This window comes from Stenella coeruleoalba (assembly GCF_951394435.1).
Source record: "Stenella coeruleoalba genome assembly, chromosome: 5".
NCBI classification, from domain to species: Eukaryota; Metazoa; Chordata; class Mammalia; order Artiodactyla; family Delphinidae; genus Stenella; species Stenella coeruleoalba.
The window spans coordinates 21,780,119-21,800,509 of NC_137150.1; the positions used below are offsets into that span (position 1 = coordinate 21,780,119).

General features: G+C 35.8%; 1 protein-coding gene across 2 annotated transcripts in view; it reads left to right on the top strand.

Annotated features, from left to right (window-relative positions):
• Window positions 1–20,391, top strand: part of PLOD2 (procollagen-lysine,2-oxoglutarate 5-dioxygenase 2) — a 108,075-nt gene that overhangs the window by 50,869 nt on the left and 36,815 nt on the right. For both annotated transcript variants that reach the window (XM_079922670.1, XM_079922671.1), the window contains exons 4-7: window positions 5,269–5,432; window positions 8,758–8,870; window positions 10,401–10,464; window positions 11,693–11,790. In XM_079922670.1, the coding sequence (XP_079778796.1) occupies window positions 5,269–5,432; window positions 8,758–8,870; window positions 10,401–10,464; window positions 11,693–11,790 (439 nt within the window). The remainder of the gene's footprint in view (window positions 1–5,268; window positions 5,433–8,757; window positions 8,871–10,400; window positions 10,465–11,692; window positions 11,791–20,391) is intronic.

Genomic DNA, 20,391 nt, shown 5'->3' on the forward strand with positions numbered 1-20,391 from the left:
TTGGAGGAAAACTCCCCCAAGTAATAGTTTTTAAAACCCACTTTATCCGAACTAATTTCTTCCCTGTCCTTCAAAATTTCTGCAATAAATTTAATCATTTCCATTGTGATTTCATTGTAATCTATTCTGCAAGTTCAGTTGGGTGGACATTTCCAACTGTTTTTTCCTTTAGGTATGTGTGGGGGGAGAGTGGTTGCATAATATTGGTTTGTGGCATTAATTAGCTATGAAAATATAGATACGTGTTTAAGGTGAAGACATGAAGGACCTAGAGTCTGTCATACAGAGGGAAGTAAGTCAGAAAGAGAAAAACAAATACCGTATGCTAACACATATATATGGAATCTAAAAAAAAAAAAAAGGTTCTGAAGAACCTAGGGGCAGGACAGGAATAAAGATGCAGATGTAGAGAATGGACTTGAGGACACGGGGAGGGGAAGGGTAAGCTGGGACAAAGCGAGAGAGTGGCATGGACATATATACACTACCAAACGTAGAATAGATAGCTAGTAGGAAGCAGCCACGTAGCACAGGGAGATCAGCTTGGTGCTTTGTGACCATCTAGAGGGGTGGGATAGGGAGGGTGGGAGGGAGGGAGATGCAAGAGGGAGGGGATATGGGGATATAAGTATATGTATAGCTGATTCACTTTGTTATAAAGCAGAAACTAACACACCATTGAAAAGCAATTATACTCCAATAAAGATGTATAAAAAAATAAAGACAGAATTATCAGGTGTGTTGCTGCTTGCTTGCTTCAGTTTCATTAGCTTTTAAGCTTTTAAACACTAGCTGCTAATAGTTTGGGTGATTATAACTTTTGGCTTAAGTTTATATCAGTGGCGAGGAACAAATAAATACGCTTAAGGAACACTTCTGTTGCTTTCTTCTCTGGCTCCCCAGTAGGGGGAATATACAGATGAATAAAGTCGTGGATCTGAAGGAAGACCATGCAGTCTAGTATAAACAGGCAATCCCAGCATGAAGAGTAGAAGATAAAACATTCTGTGAAAAAGGAGAGGAAAAGAGCTGTGGAGGTTAAGAGGAAGGAAACGATCTTTTTACATTTATGCTGCTCAAGTAGAGGTTTGTAGAGGAGGTGACCTTTGAAATGGGCCTTGAGGGTGAGTGGTTTGGACATGATTGGGAAAAGACGTGTTAAGCAGACAAAACATCATGATTAAAGATGTGAGGACAGATCAAATAATTCAGTGTTTAGTTTAGTTTAGTTTAGTTTAATAATTCAGAACAGGTCATTTAACGGAACGTTATTAATGTGAGACTGATTCATTTAGATTTTATTTTACAGGCCAGGTTTGGTAAACTATGGACTGGCCCAGACTCTTTTTTGTAAATAGTTCTATTGGAGCACAGCTGTGCTCAATTATTTGCATATTGTCTGTGGCTGTTTTGTACCACAATGGCAGAGTTGAGTCATTCAGCAGAGACCATGTTGCCCTCAAAGCCTAAGGTATTTTCTGTGAAAGGCTAGATAGTAAATATTTGCTGAGTCCTGCTTTAGACCATAGCAGAGAACCACCGATTCAGTCAGGGGACTGGCACGGAATAGTTTTCAGGAGAGTTTGTCAGACAGTCCTTGTTAGAAGTGGGGAGGAAGGTGGGTGATGTGGAGGCTTGTAGGGTGTTTGAATTAATCTAGTCCCGTGACTTCTAGTGGGAGTAGAGAGGCTTTAAATTCTACATAGATTAAGTAGATGGAATCAGTGGGATCTGGAAGAAGATTTGATGAGAGAAGCCTTGGAAAGGGAGGAGGGAAGGCTGAGTGAAAGATTTTCAGCTTGGGTGACTGTATGGTTGCTGGTGCCACAGAAACAGGGAGCACAGAAGGACAAACACTTGTAAAAGTTTCAATGACCTGTTAGAGATAGAACACTGACGTGTCTGCTAGAGGACTCAATATGACCACATGAGGTTTCTACCTTATGGTTTTTGCAGGACCCAGGAATATTTACCACAGTTAGCTGTGGAAAGTTTTATTTTATTCTTCATATTTAAATGGACCGATTTACTATGAGAATTGTTTTTAAGACTGTTGTGCATTTTTTAGAAAGTTTGAGCTTTTGGGTTGTTGTGGCTAAAATAATTTTAAGTAGAAAACCTTTCTTGCTCTTTGAAAAGTTAAATTGGTTCAAAGAACTTTCCTGAAGTACCTAAACACAGAAACAACAGTGCTACTAGAAGAAAAGGGGAACATTTCAGCAACCTTCAATTTTTATTCAAAGTCAGATCCTCATTTGAATTACATGAAGATAATTTTTGCCTTTTACATTTTGCTTTACGGGAATTGCTTTTTGTTTATAAAGGTAGTGCCTGCTTATAAAATACTAAATTATAAGAGCACAAGTTGCTAACACTCCTTCTCAAGCTACTGACGTCTGCTAATAGTTTGAGCTATACTGTGGAGATACTAACTATATCCTTCGCTGGGATTACAAAGACAAAACAATCACTTTACCAACTGTGCATTTATAGCTTTGAATACATGATGCTACCTACAAAATATCTGAATCAATTTGGTCCAAGTCTCCAATCATGATTCTCTGACATAATGAACTCTCTTCATCCATCTCTCCAGACAATGTGTTGGTGTTCCTCTGCAACTTGCCAGGCAGTCTCTGCCTCAGAGGGTTTGCTTTGCTTGCCTCACCGCTCATGGCTCACTTACGCGTAAAACCGGTCTTATTTCCTAATCTTCAATATTAAAAAAAAATTATATCCGTGACTAGTAGTCTTGAGGAAAATATCTTTGTTAGGAGAGATAGGATTATCCTAGGAGACAAAAATCTAAAGTGATCATACTGATGAAATCAGTTGTACTTATAAGAAAAAAAGAAACTTGTGGTATTTATGTAAATATCATTTTGTGAAGTCAGATTAATTCAATTTTGTAAATAAACAGGGAGGGAAGAGTTGGCTTGAGGTTTTAGTCAGAGCAAATTTATTCTGATTTAAAATTTATCTTAAAATGTATGTGTATTTGGCTAAAAATAAAGTTGTTTAGAACTACAGACTGGTGTAAACTTAAAAGTGAGTTTTTCTCCTACCTCTTGTTTCCTCAGTCCCTTTCCTATAGTAACAATAATGTTAATTTTGTTAACTGTTTTGAGAGATTATAATGTGTCAAGTATTGTTCTTACTTTTTTATTTTTAACAATAACTTGATGAGATAGGTACTACTTCCCCCCTCATTTTATACTTAAAGAAACTAAAACATAAAGAGTTTAAATTACTAACTTGTCTGTGGTTACTCAGATAGCAAGTGACAGAGCTGGAATTAGAAACCCAACTGGCAGACTTCAAATTGTACGCACTGAGTCACTTTATGATTATGTTATTAATAGTATTAAAATTTTCCTGCCCATTGATCCTAGAAGAAAGAAAAAACTATATGCCAAAAAGTGTATCTATGTATACATATATCAATATATGTTTTAATTTTGAAGTTATTTTTTTGTAACTGAAATAAAAAGCAATGATAAAATTTAAATTCTCTAGAACAATTTAAAATGAAAAAAATAGTCTATCTCTCTGACTCCAACTTTACGTTTACTATTTTTTAAAAAATTGGCTAGGCATAATTACTAAATTTAGTTGCACATTAGCAACATTTTAATCCTCTTTTTTTTAAAAAAAAAGATTGAGAAATGGACTATCTGGTGAGGGCGTGTATACTTGTGAAGTCTGGTTCTTTAAAGGGAAAAAAGAGACAGGAATCAGAGGGTAGGCAGCTTCCTTTTTAAAGCACAAGACCTGGAGACTGCAGGAACACACCAGTCCAACTCACACTCCGTTGGACAGACTTGGTCATGTGGCCACATGGCTTCAGAGTAATCTTTAGCCATGTGCCTGGTTATCATGAGGGATTCCATTATTAAAATAAAGGCATAGGCATGTCTTTGGGGGCATATGGGGGTCAGTTAGCATCTCTGCCATAAGTGTAAACTTACGCTATTCTCGCTAAGCTAATTTTTTAAAGTTTCATTGGATTTTTACTTTTATAGAGATGAGAAATAGTCTTTTATGTTGATAAAATAATTCACATATAGAAAGTTATTAAATGTTGGCTGATGCATTACGACTGTCCTAGCATATTAACAAACTCCTTGAGAGCAAGTCTGGCAAAGGCATGTGGAACAGCCTCCTTACTCCCCAATTCAGATATCACAGCAGTGCATTTGGACTCTTGGCTATTAGGAAGACCTGGTGCTGAATTAAAGAGCATTAGTGGGACTTACCTGGTGGTGCAGTGGATAAGACTCCACACTCCCAATGCAGGGGGCCCGGGGTTCGATCCCTGTTCAGGGAACTAGATCCCACATGCATGCCGCAACTAAGGAGCTGGTGAGCTGCAACTATGGAGCCTGCCTGCCACAACTAAGACCCGGCGCAACCAAATAAATAGTAAAAATTAAAAAAATAAATAAAATTTAAAAAAATAAAAAGCATTTGTTTACTCTTCTTGTTTGCCACCTGGGATGTCAAGTCATTAAATTATTATCTTTGGAAACCTTTGGTTTTGAGGTACTCTGATGTTAAAAAAAGTTGCAAAAGAAATTGTAGTTGTAGCAAGAATTATTCTAAGAATTATAATAATTTCATATTATAAGTCATTGTGATTCTGTGGATGAACTATGAGGAATAAAGTCCCCAGAAAAATCAGTGAAACTATAAATTTCATTTTTTACATATTTTTTCAAGTGTATTGAGCTTTAAAAAATGCACTTGTCCATATACTTTTATTTTCAGATTTCAGGCTAAATCGTGATTCAAATATAAATTTATATTGATGACATTTAGTAGGTAAACACATTTTGTCAAAGATAAAGAAATCTTCAGAAATTGTAATGGATGGGTACAAATTAGAAACATTAGGCAGTTACAATGGCAGCTTCTGTCAATGATTGTGTTTATATTATGTTATACAGCAAGTTAACTGATTTTTAACATTTCAACACTGTTTTAGAATTTTGATTTTGGAGAGTAAGTGATTATTGAAAAATATTAATGCTAAATAAAAAGCTGTCTTTTATTTGGATTTCATTTGCCAATGTAATGTAAACACTAGTAATTTAATACAATCCATATAGTTTAAGTTGAGGGAAGCTTGTTTGGTTTACTCTGTAAATAGTTGGTATTAATCCTGTGTTGGATTCTAAATTCTGACTTTTGTTAGAGACTGTTTCTTGGTTTATATGTCTAAATTCTGGCAACTATATTTTAAAACTTCTTTTTCCCCTCATCAAACAGCTTTAATGTTATATTTGCTGGTGGTCCAGAAGAAGTTCTAAAAAAGTTCCAAAAGTCAAACCACAAAGTGGTCTTTGCAGCAGATGGAATTCTGTGGCCGGATAAAAGACTAGCAGACAAGTATCCCATTGTGCACATTGGGAAACGCTACCTGAATTCGGGAGGTGGGTAAGGTGCTGGAAGAAAAGAGTAATGCAAGTCATAGTAAATTATAAATATTGATGAAGCAACTTTTTAAAAAATATGTAACTGTAGACATGAGGTTTGAAATAACCATTATCTTCTTTTCCGAAGGGAAAATTATATCAGTTTAAAATCCAGGGCTCCCTGGTGGCGCAGTGGTTGGGAGTCTGCCTGCCGATGCGGGGGACGCGGGTTCGTGCCCCGGTCCGGGAGGATCCCGCATGCCGCGGGGCGGTTGGGCCCGTGGGCCATGGCCGCGGGGCCTGCGCGTCCGGAGCCTGTGCTCCGTGACGGGAGAGGCCGCAGCAGTGAGAGGCCCGCGTGTCGCAAAAAAAAAAAAAAAAAAAAAAATCCACAGTGCATTTTATAGTTGACAAAGCATTTTTTCATCTATTATATCATATGATACTCCTAACAACACTAGGCGGTGTAAATGTTATTATTTCTGCATTTTAAGTGAGAAAACCCATGTCTCCCCGATTTAAGTGACTTTTCTTAGAGACATTTAGTTATTAAAGGAAAAACAACAGGGATCCATGTCTTCTGACTGTAATTTCATTAAGAATTTTCTGGCTCTAGAATAATGGGTTTAGTAAATTCCCTTACTTAGGAAAAAGTGCAAGTTATACTCATGTAGCTTTAAAAAATAGGCATTACTTAATTTTATCTATATTTTAAATATATTGGAGTAAATTATTTATCTTGAAATCCCTAGTCAAAAAAAAATTCAACATTGAGTGTCTAGGTGTACTTTAAGTACTGCATTAGCTATGCCACCATAGATTAAAGGAACAAACTATCACATTTCCCTCTTTCCTTCAAAAAATAAAATAAAATTTGACTTTGGACCTTATTATAACTCCAAAATGTTTTCCTTAGATTGTGAATAATATAAACACATGGCCAGAAGACATGGCTGTAGGATGGGGGACATGTCAAAGAAACAAGTTGGGTGGAAATTGCAAGCCATACTGGGAAAACAGATTTTGGGGTAATTTATATATAATAACTGATTGTATTCAGGTCAGTCCAAATAAGTGCTGCTTGAGATATCATCATGTCTGGAATCTAGACTTTGATCAGTTACTTTTGTCAACGAAACTTTCAGCAAGTAATTCCCTTTCTCTGAGATGCCACAATTACAGCCGTACTCACCTGCCTTTTACTCCAGCAACCCATTTCCATATGGTACCTTGGAACTTTGTCAACCCAGATAAATATCACATTTTTGAAACCTCAAATCCCAGTGTGTACTACCTAGTTTCAGCTCACTTTTTCTCTTCATCTCCATATGTTTTTAAAAAGTTCATAGTTTTGGGGATCTCCTGACCATTCTATTTTTCTCCTAATTTATCTACCACCTTTGGATTTTACTTCAATATTCAAGACAGAACCCAGGGTTTCTCATATTGGTCACTTTGTCCTCAGTATTTTAGCATTCCTTCCTCTTAGATTTACAGTAGAGATGGCTGCCCACTCTTGACTTCTCTGAGCAATTGAATTGGGAGTGAGTGCAGCTTCCGTCTCCAGCTGTCAGACCCTCAGTGACACATGGCTAACCTTTTAACTTATCCTAAGCCCTAGGTAGTTTAAGCGCTGCTTAGCTCTGGAACTCTGAGATAAGTTTTACTTTGTATTTATTAGTTTTTCTAAACATGTAGAGCGAAATACATCATATGTAAATGTATCTAGATAACGATATATCTACTCCAGAATGTGAATCTCAAACAGATGCACAATACTGTGGAAACAGCAAAAAACTAGCGAGTGCCTTTGTGAGCCAGTTTAATTAAGGAGGTGTTTATATGTGGGAAAGTGATCATACAAGGACATCAAAACGTCATCCTTATGCCCTCTGTAGTCAAAATAATTAAAGAAATGCTAGAAAATCTAAGTATGTTCAATAAAAGTTTGTGTAAGTTTGTGAATGATATATTGAGAGTTATTTAAGAGACATGAGTTTTGTTTGTGGGTACCTCATTTGGTTAAAAAAAATCTTTATCGTGGAGAGTAAACATGTTTCCTTATGAGGAAAATTGCATAATATTAGAAACTTAATTCTTTTGAAATGATATGACGGTTTCATAGAAAAATGTAAATCATACAATATATATCACATACTATGAAAATAGATGTAATTCCTTTTCACTTTTTAGGACACTTGGGATTTATGAAACAGATAAGGATACATAGTTTTTGAAAAACAGTCATATAAACCATTGGAAAATATCATGTGTTCCTTCTTGAATATGTTTTTTATCACAAAAGATTGGTTATAAGAATTAAGAAATACATCTTTTTCAGTGTTCTGGGATTTTTTTATTTGGCAAAAATGACACAAAAAAATGAGCCACCAGTGATTGATTTAGTCATGTTTTCATTTTGTCTTGTTTTCTCTAGTTAGCAATCATATTCCTTGACCTATTTCTTTTAATTCTTTTATTCCTATGAGGACATTTTAATTTTGAGGGTAACAAACTAGGTTTCCTTTCGATTCACAGGAATAAAATTGGTCCTTTTTAAAAAGCACTGCACATCAATGAAGCATAGCAGTTTGGCTGCATTTCTGAAATTCAGGGGAAGACTCAAACACAGGAAAAATGAGCCTGTTTTCCGTGTCTTTTACAGACAGCTGTTGTTGGCATATTTAAGGCTTATGCCCTAAGGCCAAGGTGAACAATCCAATTTTAGACTTCCTTTCTCCAGACCATGACACACAAAACCCAGCCAGAAAATGGTTTAGCAAACACACTACTGACTAGCTCAGTGAAGGAAAAATTCCCCAAATATCCTAGATATAAAATTTCTTTGGGATGTTTGCAGTCCGTGACATATCCAACATTCCTTTGATTGCGTACTAACATTAAAACCACTGTAGTAGAGTTGTTTTTTTTTTTCCCAGAAACAGTGAATCCTTTACAAAGGATCTAGGAACAGCATTTTAGAAGGTCAGAAAGAAAATTCTTCTGTCTAATTCTAATTTTTTCCTAGTAACTCTTTTTTTCCCTTACAAGCATTCTAAAACATTAGTTCTCCCTCTTGTGTCAATTAATTTGGGGAATACGTTTATTCAAAGAGTCTTTGATTTTGCAATTGGTAGTAAAAACTTCCTCTCTTGTAGTTTATATATGGAAACAAAGGATACCCAATAACTCATATTTCTGTCATGGTGAGCTATGAAATTCAAAATTAAGGATTAGGACTAATAGCTTTACAAATCTGTGCGACTGGTCTATAAAATTAACATAGACATGAGTTTCGGTCTTTGAATTCTGAATCTTCTATTCTTTCTCTTTTGTATTGCAGGATTTATTGGTTATGCTCCATATATCAACCGTATAGTTCAACAGTGGAATCTCCAGGATAATGATGATGATCAGTTATTTTATACTAAAATTTACATTGATCCATTGAAGAGGGTAGGTAATAGCTCTCACTTTCAGTGTAACTTCCTTGTTGAAATGGCTACTGGTGCTCCAGCCATTGCATCCATATTCTGGGCAGTTAACAGGCAGAATAGTAAATAAAGGGCCATTTCAGTTGTGTCAATGCTCTCTAAGTAGCTTATCTAGAAGTCTTACAAAATACTTTCTCATACTTTTCTTTGACCAGAGCATATTTATTTGACCACATAAAATATGCAAAGGAGTTTTGTTCTTTATTTCAAGTACATGTGTCCTACTAAAAATCTGAATTCTCTTATTAACGGGAGAAATGTTGGGGACAATAGCAGCCTGCCGTAAACCCTAAGGACAATATTTCTGAGACTGGTTTAAATGAAACTTTGGAGAAAAGTAAAAACAAAGTTCTCTAATTTGATAATATTTTTAGTATATTCAACTAGTTTAAGTTAATGTTTCATAAGTTTACTATGTATAACCAGTACAGTTCTAAAATTTACTGAATTGTGTATTTCTAGGTGCTGTCATTAGGAAACATAAGTGTTTTTTTATGTATATTTTACAGTGAGTTTGCAACTGTAGCTGCTGCTTTTTCTTGGATAAATACTCCAGTTATCTATATATTTTCATTAGATACTTCTTAAGAAACTGTATTCTTTAAATGTTTGTTTTTCTTCTCTCCAGTTTTTTACTGTCTCTACGTGCCTGGCACTGCCAGCCTCAGGACTTGGTTTCTGATCCAAGAGCAGAAACCTACTCTTGGCATGAGTGCTAGCCCATGCAGCTTGATGCTTGTCTTTCTGAGTGTAATTCAACAGTGAAAGTGCTCTGAGTCTTATTTAATTGTTTTTGCTTTAGGATGCTTCCTCTGAAATATCACTGCTGGGTCTGTAATATTTTTTGTTGTGTAAATCCTATTTAAGTTTTTCTCTAAGCATAAGATTTTATCTGGTTAGCATGTGTCTTAGTCTGCTTGGTTTACCATAACAAAATATCATAGACTGGGTGGCTAAAATAACAGAACTTTATTTTCTCACCATTCTGGAGGCTAGAAGTCTGAGATCACGGTGCCTGAATGGTTGGTTTCTGGTGAGAGCTCTCTTCCTGGCTTATAGACGGCAGCCACCTTCTTGCTGAGAGACAAGAGAGACAGAGACAGAGGGAGGGTTAGGGCTTGAACATAGGAATTTTGAGGGAACACAAAAATTCAATCCATAACAGCGTGCAAAGACAATTTTAGGAGTATTATTATGACAGAGCAATGTAGCTGAAAAACTACATTGAGAATAGGATTTGTAAAGCAGATTAATCTTTATGATTAGGTTGATTAATTATAAACCTACTGTAGCAGTCAGAGAGGTTATGCTGCATAATAATAATCCCCAACCTCAACAGCTTAACATAACAGGGGTCTTTCTGAAGAAGGTTGCTATAATAATTTATGTATAGGATCTTTAAATTCCCTAAAAAAACAAACTATATTAACATGATAGTGTTGTTTGCTGTTTTTATTGTCATTTTTAATATTTTTTCTATTCTCATTTTTAGGAAGCTCTTAACATCACACTGGATCACAAATGCAAAATTTTCCAGACCTTAAATGGAGCTGTAGGTATGCTTCCTAAATACTGGGTTGCTCATGTGTGCAAATGAACACCTGTGTTTTCAACTGTCTGTCTTTAGTTACATTCATTTGGGGCTATGACTAAGATTGACGTGTAGGTATTGCAGCTTTTAAAAAACATTGTACTCAAGCTGAGCTTGATATAAATACGTTCAGTTAAAATCATTTCCTAAGAATAGTACAAAGAGATGCTTCTGCCCTTAGGTAACTTAGACTTTAGTATCTCACCATCTGGGGACTGTAGATATAGTTTTGAATTAATTACACTTTGTTATTACACGGTTTTCAGTATCAGCTCTTTACATTGTGAGTTTCTCAGGAGTATTAGAGTATTTTAACCTAGGTTAAAGGTAACTGGTAACGAGACATGTACACTGTGGAGTGAGTGTGTGTGTGTGTGTGTGTGTGCATGCCTATATGTGTTTTCCTGATAGACATGTATCTTGATAAAAATACATTAACACATTAAATTTAATTAATTGATACATTAAAAATAAACATACATTAATGCATTAATATTTCAGAAATTAAAAATACATTGCAGTTCAGTACAGTTCTTCAAGGCAGTTCATAAGTAAAAACATTCTTAGAATGGAAGGCATTTACTTTGGAGTGCTCTGGAAATGTGAGGAAAGGAACTTGAAAACAAAACAAAAAATGTTTCTGCTCCCATGTGACTTTTATATTCCTGGAATTTATATTAGGCCTGATTTTCAAGAACTGGAAATACTATCAGTGATGGCCAGTTGTAGAAACCTAGCTTATGCCTGGCAGTTTTCTATTTGCCATACATATATTGTTATTATCTTTATAATAACCTAGAAAAGCAGGCAAGAATCCCATTTTATAGATGAATAAATTGAGACAGTAATTTAATTCATCTGGGATTATGTCACTCTCAAAAGGCAGAGGCAGTATTGCAAAGATGCTTTCCTTCCACCAAGACCCCTTGGTGTCTTAGCACCTCAGTTTGCCAGCACCAGGTTGGAGAAAGTCAGGTGCTCAGAATCCATGTGTGTGTCAGTGTTGTCCTTCATTTTGGATATCTGCTGACTTGGAGCAGGCCAAGTCTCCAAAAGTGTAGCACATGGAATAGCATGCATGAGAAATTTTATAACAAAAACAAGATGTATAGATAGATAGATATACATGTATAAGTATATATGAATACATACACACACATTTTAAATTACTAAAATCTGTCTTTTTAACCCAGATGAAGTTGTTCTGAAATTTGAAAATGGCAAAGCCAGAGCTAAGAATGTGTTTTATGAAACATTACCAGTGGCAATTAATGGAAATGGACCCACCAAGGTGAGTCACAGTGACCATTCTCTGTTTCCTTATTTCTTGGAGATAGATTATGGAGCAATATATAGAATGACTTCTTCTCCTCCCCCTTTCCCTCCTTCCCCTCCTTCTTTAATATCTTTAAGAGGCTTGGTAAACAACAAGATCCTACTGTATAGCACAGGAACCTGTATTCAATATCCTGTGATAAACCATAATGGAAAAGAATATTTTAAAAAAAGAATGTTTATATGTGTATAACTGAGTCACTTTGCTGTACAGCAGAGATTGGTACAACATTGTAAATCAAGTACACTTCAATAAAAAGAAATTTTAAAATATCTTTAAGAGGTTTTATTTTGGTGCCGACAATTTACTAGTTTCATCTTTTACACAGTGTGTTATCTGGTTTCATTTAGATTAATCAAACTGATGATTTTTCCTCAGCAGCTGGATAACTTTCTATTCTATTTGTAGCACATTTCAGTTTAGTGTTTAATGTAATAGCTTCCTTGAGAGTGAGCCACATTTCCCTCATACAGAGTATCCTCTCTGAATAAGAAATGTTGAGGTTTGTAAGGGATCATTTGTTTCACCTGAGTCACCGTTGTCACAGTTAATAGCTCTCTTAACGTTGGGGTGTAACTGTAGGTCCAGAATGCTTCCTCTTGCACTTATTCTATAACAAGGTTGATGGATTATAGTTGACAAAGATATAATTTGTCTAATGAAATTTTATGTGCTTTTGGAACATGTATAATTGAGCTTGCTGACAGTGTTACTGACTGCAAAATTTGTAATAAGATTGTATCGCCGGAACCTAATTAAAATAGAAAATGAATTGTTATATATACATGTAAGTATATATACACGTATATACACACACATATATACACACAAACATACACATATATGTTTAGTAATACAGTGCTTAAAAACAATGTTCTGAGATAATAAGATGATGCCTGGCTTACTCATAAATACCTAGAAAAGAGATTACCAGATAAATTTGCATTGTGGGAAGAGAGGATGGGGAGATGGGGTCTGCTGTTTCAGTGGAGTGAGTAGCCTGAATTCCAATAAAAGCTATCTGCATGGGAAGACATTCAAGGAAAAGCCCACACTGGCAGCTTTTCCACCATAAAAATGGAGGAAGTAGATTCCCCTTCTCTAGTTAATCTTTCCACCTTGCTTTTCATCCCATTCCAGCCCTCCTACAGAGCCTTCCCAGTGGGCTCCTTTTTCTGTCTGGTAGCAGTTTTCCCAGCTCTAAGTCTCATCAGCATTTTAAAGACCCTCAAGCCTTTCTTATCCTAGAAACCCAGCCAACACAAACTGCAACATCCTTTTCAATCTACCTTGCCTCCCAGCCTGCCTGTCTTTTTCCCTCCCCTTCACAGCCACACTCTTTAAAGTAGAGACGACTCACTGCTACCATTATTCCTCTTCCCATCACCCCCAGGAATGGCTCCTGTCAAGGTCTGTTGTGACATCCTTGTTGAGTAGCAGACACTCATCAGCCCTCATTTCTCTTTCATCCAAAGATAACATTTGACGATGTTCATCCCATTTGGTCCAATTTGAAATACTTCCCTTTGCTTCCATGATGCTCTGCTGGTTTCTCTAATAATTTTCTGGCCTTTTCAGTCTCTCTCTTTCTCTTTCTTTTTTTAATATACATTTTTAAAATTTAACACTCTGTGTGTGTAGGGGGTTTCAGGGGTTGGGTGATCCTCTTCCTGCATTGTTGTTGTTTTTTTTTTTAACATCTTTATTTGACGTATAATTGCTTTACAATGGTGTGTTAGTTTCTGCTTTATAACAAAGTGAATCAGTTATACATATACATATGTTCCCATATCTCTTCCCTCTTGCGTCTCCCTCCCTCCCACCCTCCCTATCCCACCCCTCCAGGCGGTCACAAAGCACCAAGCTGATCTCCCTGTGCTATGCGGCTGCTTCCCACTAGCTATCTACCTTATGTTTGGTAGTGTATATATGTCCATGCCTCTCTCTCGCTTTGTCACAGCTCACCCTTCCCCCTCCGCATATCCTCAAGTCCGTTCTCTAGTAGGTCTCCTGCATTGTTTTAGTTAAGTGTTCTGCAGGTGTCTGTCTGAGACATCTTTCCTTTTGCCAGCTACATGCATTCTTAGGTAATCTGCTTCATTCCCAAGTCAGCAGCGCTGATTATTTTCAAATCCTTGCTGTAGCGTCTATCTTTCCTGAGCTGTGGGTGTGAATACCCAGTTGTTGGATTTATCTGTGTGTCATACAAGACCTGGAGGTCAGAACCTTCAGCTCTGCCTCTCCTTCCACCCACTTGATTAACCAGAACCTGGGTTTTGTTTTGACCGTATTTACCTCCCATTCCCAATCCAAAAGACATCCTTTCTAACTCCCATGCATGGTGGTTTGTCTAATTTGCTTAGAGTCAAGAGCAACCTCCTTAGTTTAGGCCACCTGCAACCTCCCACCAGTAGCAGTCACCCACTAGCAGTCTGGAACTCGACTATTCTGCTGAAGCAGAAACCCAGTTACATTACTCACGTGTGTTATGCCCTCTATAGACTTAGGTATGAAGTTCCACATTCTCAACTTGGTTATTTTTTTGTTTTTTTTTTGTTTTTAATTTTGCTTCTGGTTTAGGGATCCCAAGTCTACCATCCTATCTACTCCCCCACTCCTGATACTGTAATATCTATACAGAATATCTCATTCTCAATTCTCTCCCTCAGCTCCTGCCATACTGAGTTAATTTGAACTTTGTAAATGTTTCATGTGTCCTCTGTCTGCAAGTCTTCTGTACATGCATTTCTCTCATTCTGGAGTTCTCTGACCTAATTCCCACTTGCTGTACCCATCTATTAGCGCTGTTCATCTTTTAGGTGTCAACTTTGCTTTAACTCCTTAAGTCTCCTGAATGCCTTTATAATATCTGGAACTTTGTCCATCACAGAACATAATACCACACGTTGAACAGGGATGGAACTGAACTTTTTTTTTTTTTTTTCGTCTCTTACTGGGTCTTTAGCCTAGGAATTACAGAAATCATATCTATCCTGTTCACTTTTTGTTTTGCCAGGGTCCAGCACATGTGTAGCATATATTAGCCTTTCAATAAATTGTGATTGAATGTCAGAGTCTATAAATAATCTAATGACCTAGCATTATTCTTGGGAATGGTGAGGTAGATTTTCTTCTGTCAGGGCAAAATAGTCATAAAATTTCTGTGGGTTCCTGTAACTGTCCCTAGGCAGATAAATGGACTTTTACAACTGGACATCTATAACTAAATAGTGTGCTATTTCTCCTTGGTAATGTAATATTTTAATCAAATTTAAATGTCTTTAAAGAGGGTGCTTGGTCACAATTTAGTTATTGTGAGTGAGGCCTGATATTCAGTGATTCCATTGTTTTCACCAATTTTTTCCAAATTTCCAGGATAATGCTGATAGGAGTTTTACAAAGCGATTGAAAGACTTCTCATAAGAAAAGAAGCTCTAGTCCTCAGTCATTTAGAAAGACCTGTGTGTACTAAGAAATTTTAAGTCTTCCAAGAAACATTTTCAGTTTGGGCTATCACTGTTTCCGACATTTCAAGCAGTATGATGATCCTATTATATTTTCTGTGACATGATTTTATGATTCTATTTGACAATAAAAATGAAGTAATTTTTTATTGTAAAAATTAAGTTTGGTATAATATAAAATTTGAGAAAGGATTATATAAATAAGCATTCAACTAATGATAATACTTTAGGAATATGTTAAAGTTAAATAATATCATATTTTCCTCTGTGTTCCGGATAATGAGGAAAGAAAGCAGATTACTCATTTTAGATATACCCTTTTTATTTAACCATCATAAAAGATGAAAGGATTTTTATATGATATTTTGTAATTTAATTTATTATTTTATTTACTAAGAGATGATTATAATGTCAGTAAGTCATAACCTTCATGCGAATGTTAATATTTAAGCCACTTTTTTCATTTAAAAGTATACATAGTCTGAAAAAAATATACATAATCTATAAATGATAAATTGTTTATAATGTGTTTATAGACAAAAGTATGTAAAGGTGAGTTTATTTCTTAGTTACTTTCTCTAAATCTCATGCTATTAGGAATAACAACTTTTAAATTATAAACAGTTTTAAAAATCACGTATAATCCCACTACCTTCTCATATTGTTTTCATTCATAGTTGCTTTCAGTATTTATGTCCGTGTGGTATATAGATATGAGTATTAATATTTTTCATTTGTTTTCATAATGGTGTATAAACAATTTTGTGCTTTTTAATTACCATTTTATTTGAAATACGTTTTTAATTCTACATAATTATTTTCATACTTGTCTAGATACAATGTAATATAAATCAGCTTTTAGATAGAAACCATGACTTCTGGTTTGAAATTTTACTTTTTATTCTTGAAACTTATTTACTGTTAGTAACACATCATAAGATTTGAATATTTGAATACCTAACTTTTTCTTTTAAATATCAGTCATTATGAGATTGGTAGGATTTTTTTTAACATCTTTATTGGAGTATAATTACTTTACAAGGGTGTGTTAGTTTTTGCTTTATAACAAAGTGAATCAGTTATACATATACACGTATGTTCCCATATTTCTTCCCTCTTGCATCTCCCTCCCTCCCACGCTTCCTATCCCACCCCTCTAGGTGGTAACAAACCACCAAACTGATCTCCCAGTGCTATGCAGCTGCTTCCCACTGGCTATCTATTTTACGTTTGGTGGTGTATATATGTCCATGCCACTCTCTCACTTTGTCACAGCTTACCCTTCCCCCTCCCCATATCCTCAAGTCCATTCTCTAGTAAGTCTGTGTCTTTATTCCCGTCTTACCCTTAGGTTCTTCATGACCTTTTTTTTTTTCTTCTTCTTAGATTCCATTATATATATGTTAGCATACGGTATTTGTTTTTCTCTTTCTGACTTACTTCACTCTGTATGACAGAATCTATGTCCATCCACCTCACTACAAATAACTCAATTTCGTTTCCTTTTATGCCTGAGTAATATTCCATTGTATATATGTGCCACATCTTCTTTATCCATTCATCCGATGATGGACACTTAGGTTGCTTCCATCTCCTGCTATTGTAAATAGAGCTGCAATGAAAATTTTGGTACATGACTCTATTTGAATTACGGTTTTCTCAGGGTATATGCCAGGTAGTGGAATTGCTGGGTCATATGGTAGTTCTATTTGTAGTTTTTAAATATAATTTAATATAGATTTGTAGTTTTTAAATATAATTTAATATAGATCCATTGATCTATATTTCTGTTTTTGTGCCAGTACGAAACTGTCTTGATTACTGTAGCTTTGTAGTATAGTCTGAAGTCAGGGAACCTGATTCCTCCAGCTCCATTTTTCGTTCTCAAGATTGCTTTGGCTATTCAGGGTCTTTTGTGTTTCCATACAAATTGTGAAATTTTTTGTTCTAGTTCTGTGAAAAATACCAGTGGTAGTGTGATAGGGATTGCATTGAAGCTGTAGATGCTTTGGGTAGTAGAGCCATTTTCACAATGTTGATTCTTCCAATCCAAGAACATGGTATATCTCTCCATCTATTTGTATCATCTTTAATTTCTTTCATCAGTGTCTTATAATTTTCTGCATACAGGTCTTTTGTCTCCTTAGGTAGGTTTATTCCTAGATATTTTATTCTTTTTGTTGCAGTGGTAAATTGGAGTGTTTTCTTGATTTCACTTTCAGATTTTCCATCATTAGTGTATAGGAATGCCAGAGATTTCTGTGCATTAATTTTGTATCCTGCTACTTTACCAAATTCATTGATTAGCTCTAGTAGTTTTCTGGTAGCATCTTTGGGATTCTCTATGTATAGCATCATGTCATCTGCAAACAGTGACAGCTTTACTTCTTCTTTTCTGATTTGGATTCCTTTTATTTCTTTTTCTTCTTGATTGCTGTGGCTAAAACTTTCACAACTATGTTGAATAAGAGTGGTGAGGGGGGGAACCTTGTCTTGTTCCTGATCTTAGTGGAAATGCTTTCAGTTTTTCACCATTGAGGACGATGTTGGCTGTGGGTTTGTCACATATGGCCTTTATTATGTTGAGGAAAGTTCCCTCTATGCCTACTTTCTGCAGGGTTTTTATCATAAATGGGTGTTGAATTTTGTCAAAAGCTTTCTCTCCATCTATTGAGATGACCATATGGTTTTTATCCTTCAATTTGTTAATATGGTGTATCACATTGATTGATATGCATATATTGAAGAATCCTTGCATTCCTGGAATAAACCCCACTTGATCATGGTGTATAATCCTTTTAATGTGCTGTTGGATTCTGTTTCCTAGCATTTTGTTGAGGATTTTTGGATCTATGTTCATCAGTGATATTGGCCTGTAGTTTTCTTTCTTTATGACCTCCTTGTCTGGTTTTGATATCAGGGTGATGGTGGCCTCGTAGAATGAGTTTGGGAGTGTTCCTCCCTCTGCTATATTTCGGAAGAGTTTGAGAAGAATAGGTGTTAGCTCTTCTCTAAATGTTTGATAGAATTCGCCTGTGAAGCCATCTGGTCCTGGGCTTTTGTTAGTTGGAAGATTTTTAATCACAGTCTCAATTTCAGTGCCTGTGATTGGTCTGTTCATATTTCCTATTTCTTCCTGGTTCAGTCTTGGCAGGTTGTGCATTTCTAAGAATTTGTCCATTTCTTCCAGGTTGTCCATTTTATTGGCATAGAGTTGCTTGTAGTAGTCTCTCATGATGTTTTGTATTTCTGCAGTGTCAGTTGTTACTTCTCCTTTTTCGTTTCTAATTCTGTTGATTTGAGTCCTCTCCCTTTTTTTCTTGATGAGTCTGGCTAATGGTTTATCAATTTTGTTTACCTTCTCAAAGAACCAGATTTTAGTTTTATTGATCTTTCCAATCGTTTCCTTCATTTCTTTTTCATTTATTTCTGATCTGATCTTTATGATTTCTTTCCTTCTGCTAACTTTTGGGTTTTTTTGTTCTTCTTTCTCTAACTGCTTTAGGTGCAAGGTTAGGTTGTTCATTTGAGATGTTTCCTGTTTCTTAAGGTAGGATTGTATTGCTATACACTTCCCTCGTAGAACTGCTTTTGCTGCATCCTATAGGTTTTGGGTCGTCGTGTCTCCATTGTCATTTGTTTCTCAGTATTTTTTGATTTCCTCTTTGATTTCTTCAGTGATCACTTCGTTATTAAGTAGTGTATTGTTTAGCCTCCATATGTTTGTATTCTTTGCAGATCTTTTCCTGTAATTGATATCTAATCTCATAGCGTTGTGGTCAGAAAAGATAGTTGAAACAATTTCAGTTTTCTTAAATTTACCAAGGCTTGACTTGTGACCCAAGATATGATCTCTCCTGGAGAATGTTCCATGAGCACTTGAGAAAAATGTGTATTCTATTGTTTTTGGATGAAATGTCCTATAAATATCAATTAGGTCCATCTTGTTTAATGTGTCATTTAAAGCTTGTGTTTCCTTATTTATTTTCATTTTGGATGATCTGTCCATTGGTGAAAGTGGGGTGTTAAAGTCCCCTACTATGTATATGTTACTGTCAATTTCCCCTTTTATAGCTGTTAGTATTTGCCTTAGATATTGAGGTTAGATATGTTGGGTGTGTAAATATTTGCAATTGTTATATCTTCTTCTTGGATTGATCCCTTGATCATTATGTAGTGTCCTTCTTTGTCTCTTGTAATAGTCTTTATTTTAAAGTCTATTTTGTCTGAGATGAGAATTGCTACTCCAGCTTTCTTTTGATTTGCATTTGCATGGAATATCTTTTTCCGTCCCCTCACTTTCAGTCAGTATGTGTCCCGATGTTTTAAGTGGGTCTCTTGTAGACAGCATATATATGGGTCTTGTTTGTGTATCCATTCAGCCAGTCTGTGTCTTTTGGTGGGAGCATTTAATCCATTTACATTTAAGGTAATTATCGATATGTATGTTCCTATTCCCATTTTCTTAATTGTTTTGGGTTTGTTATCCTAAGTCTTCTCCTTCTCTTGTGTTTCCCGCCTAGAGAAGATCCTTTAGTATTTGTTGTAAAGCTGGTTTGGTGGTGCTGAACTCTCTCAGCTTTTGCTTGTCTGTAAAGGTTTTAATTTCTCCATCAAATCTGAATGAGATCCTTGCTGGGTAGAGTAATCTTGGTTGTAGGTTTTTCTCCTTTATCACTTTAAATATGTCCTGCCACTCCCTTCTGGCTTGCAGAGTTTCTGCTGAAAGATCAGCTGTTAACCTCATGGGGATTCCCTTTTGTGTTATTTGTTGTTTTTCCCTTGCTGCTTTTAATATGTTTTCTTTGTATTTAATTTTTGATAGTTTGATTAATATGTGTCTTCGCGTGTTTCTCCTTGGATTTATCCTTATGGGACTCTTTGTGCTTCCTGGACTTGATTAACTTTTTCCTTTCCCTTATTAGGGAAGTTTTCAACTATAATCTCTTCAAATATTTTCTCAGTCCCTTTCTTTTTCTCTTCTTCTTCTGGGGCCCCTATAATTCGAATGTTGATGCATTTAATGTTGTCCCAGAGGTCTCTGAGAGTGTCCTCAGTTCTTTTTATTCTTTTTTCTTTATTCTACTCTGCA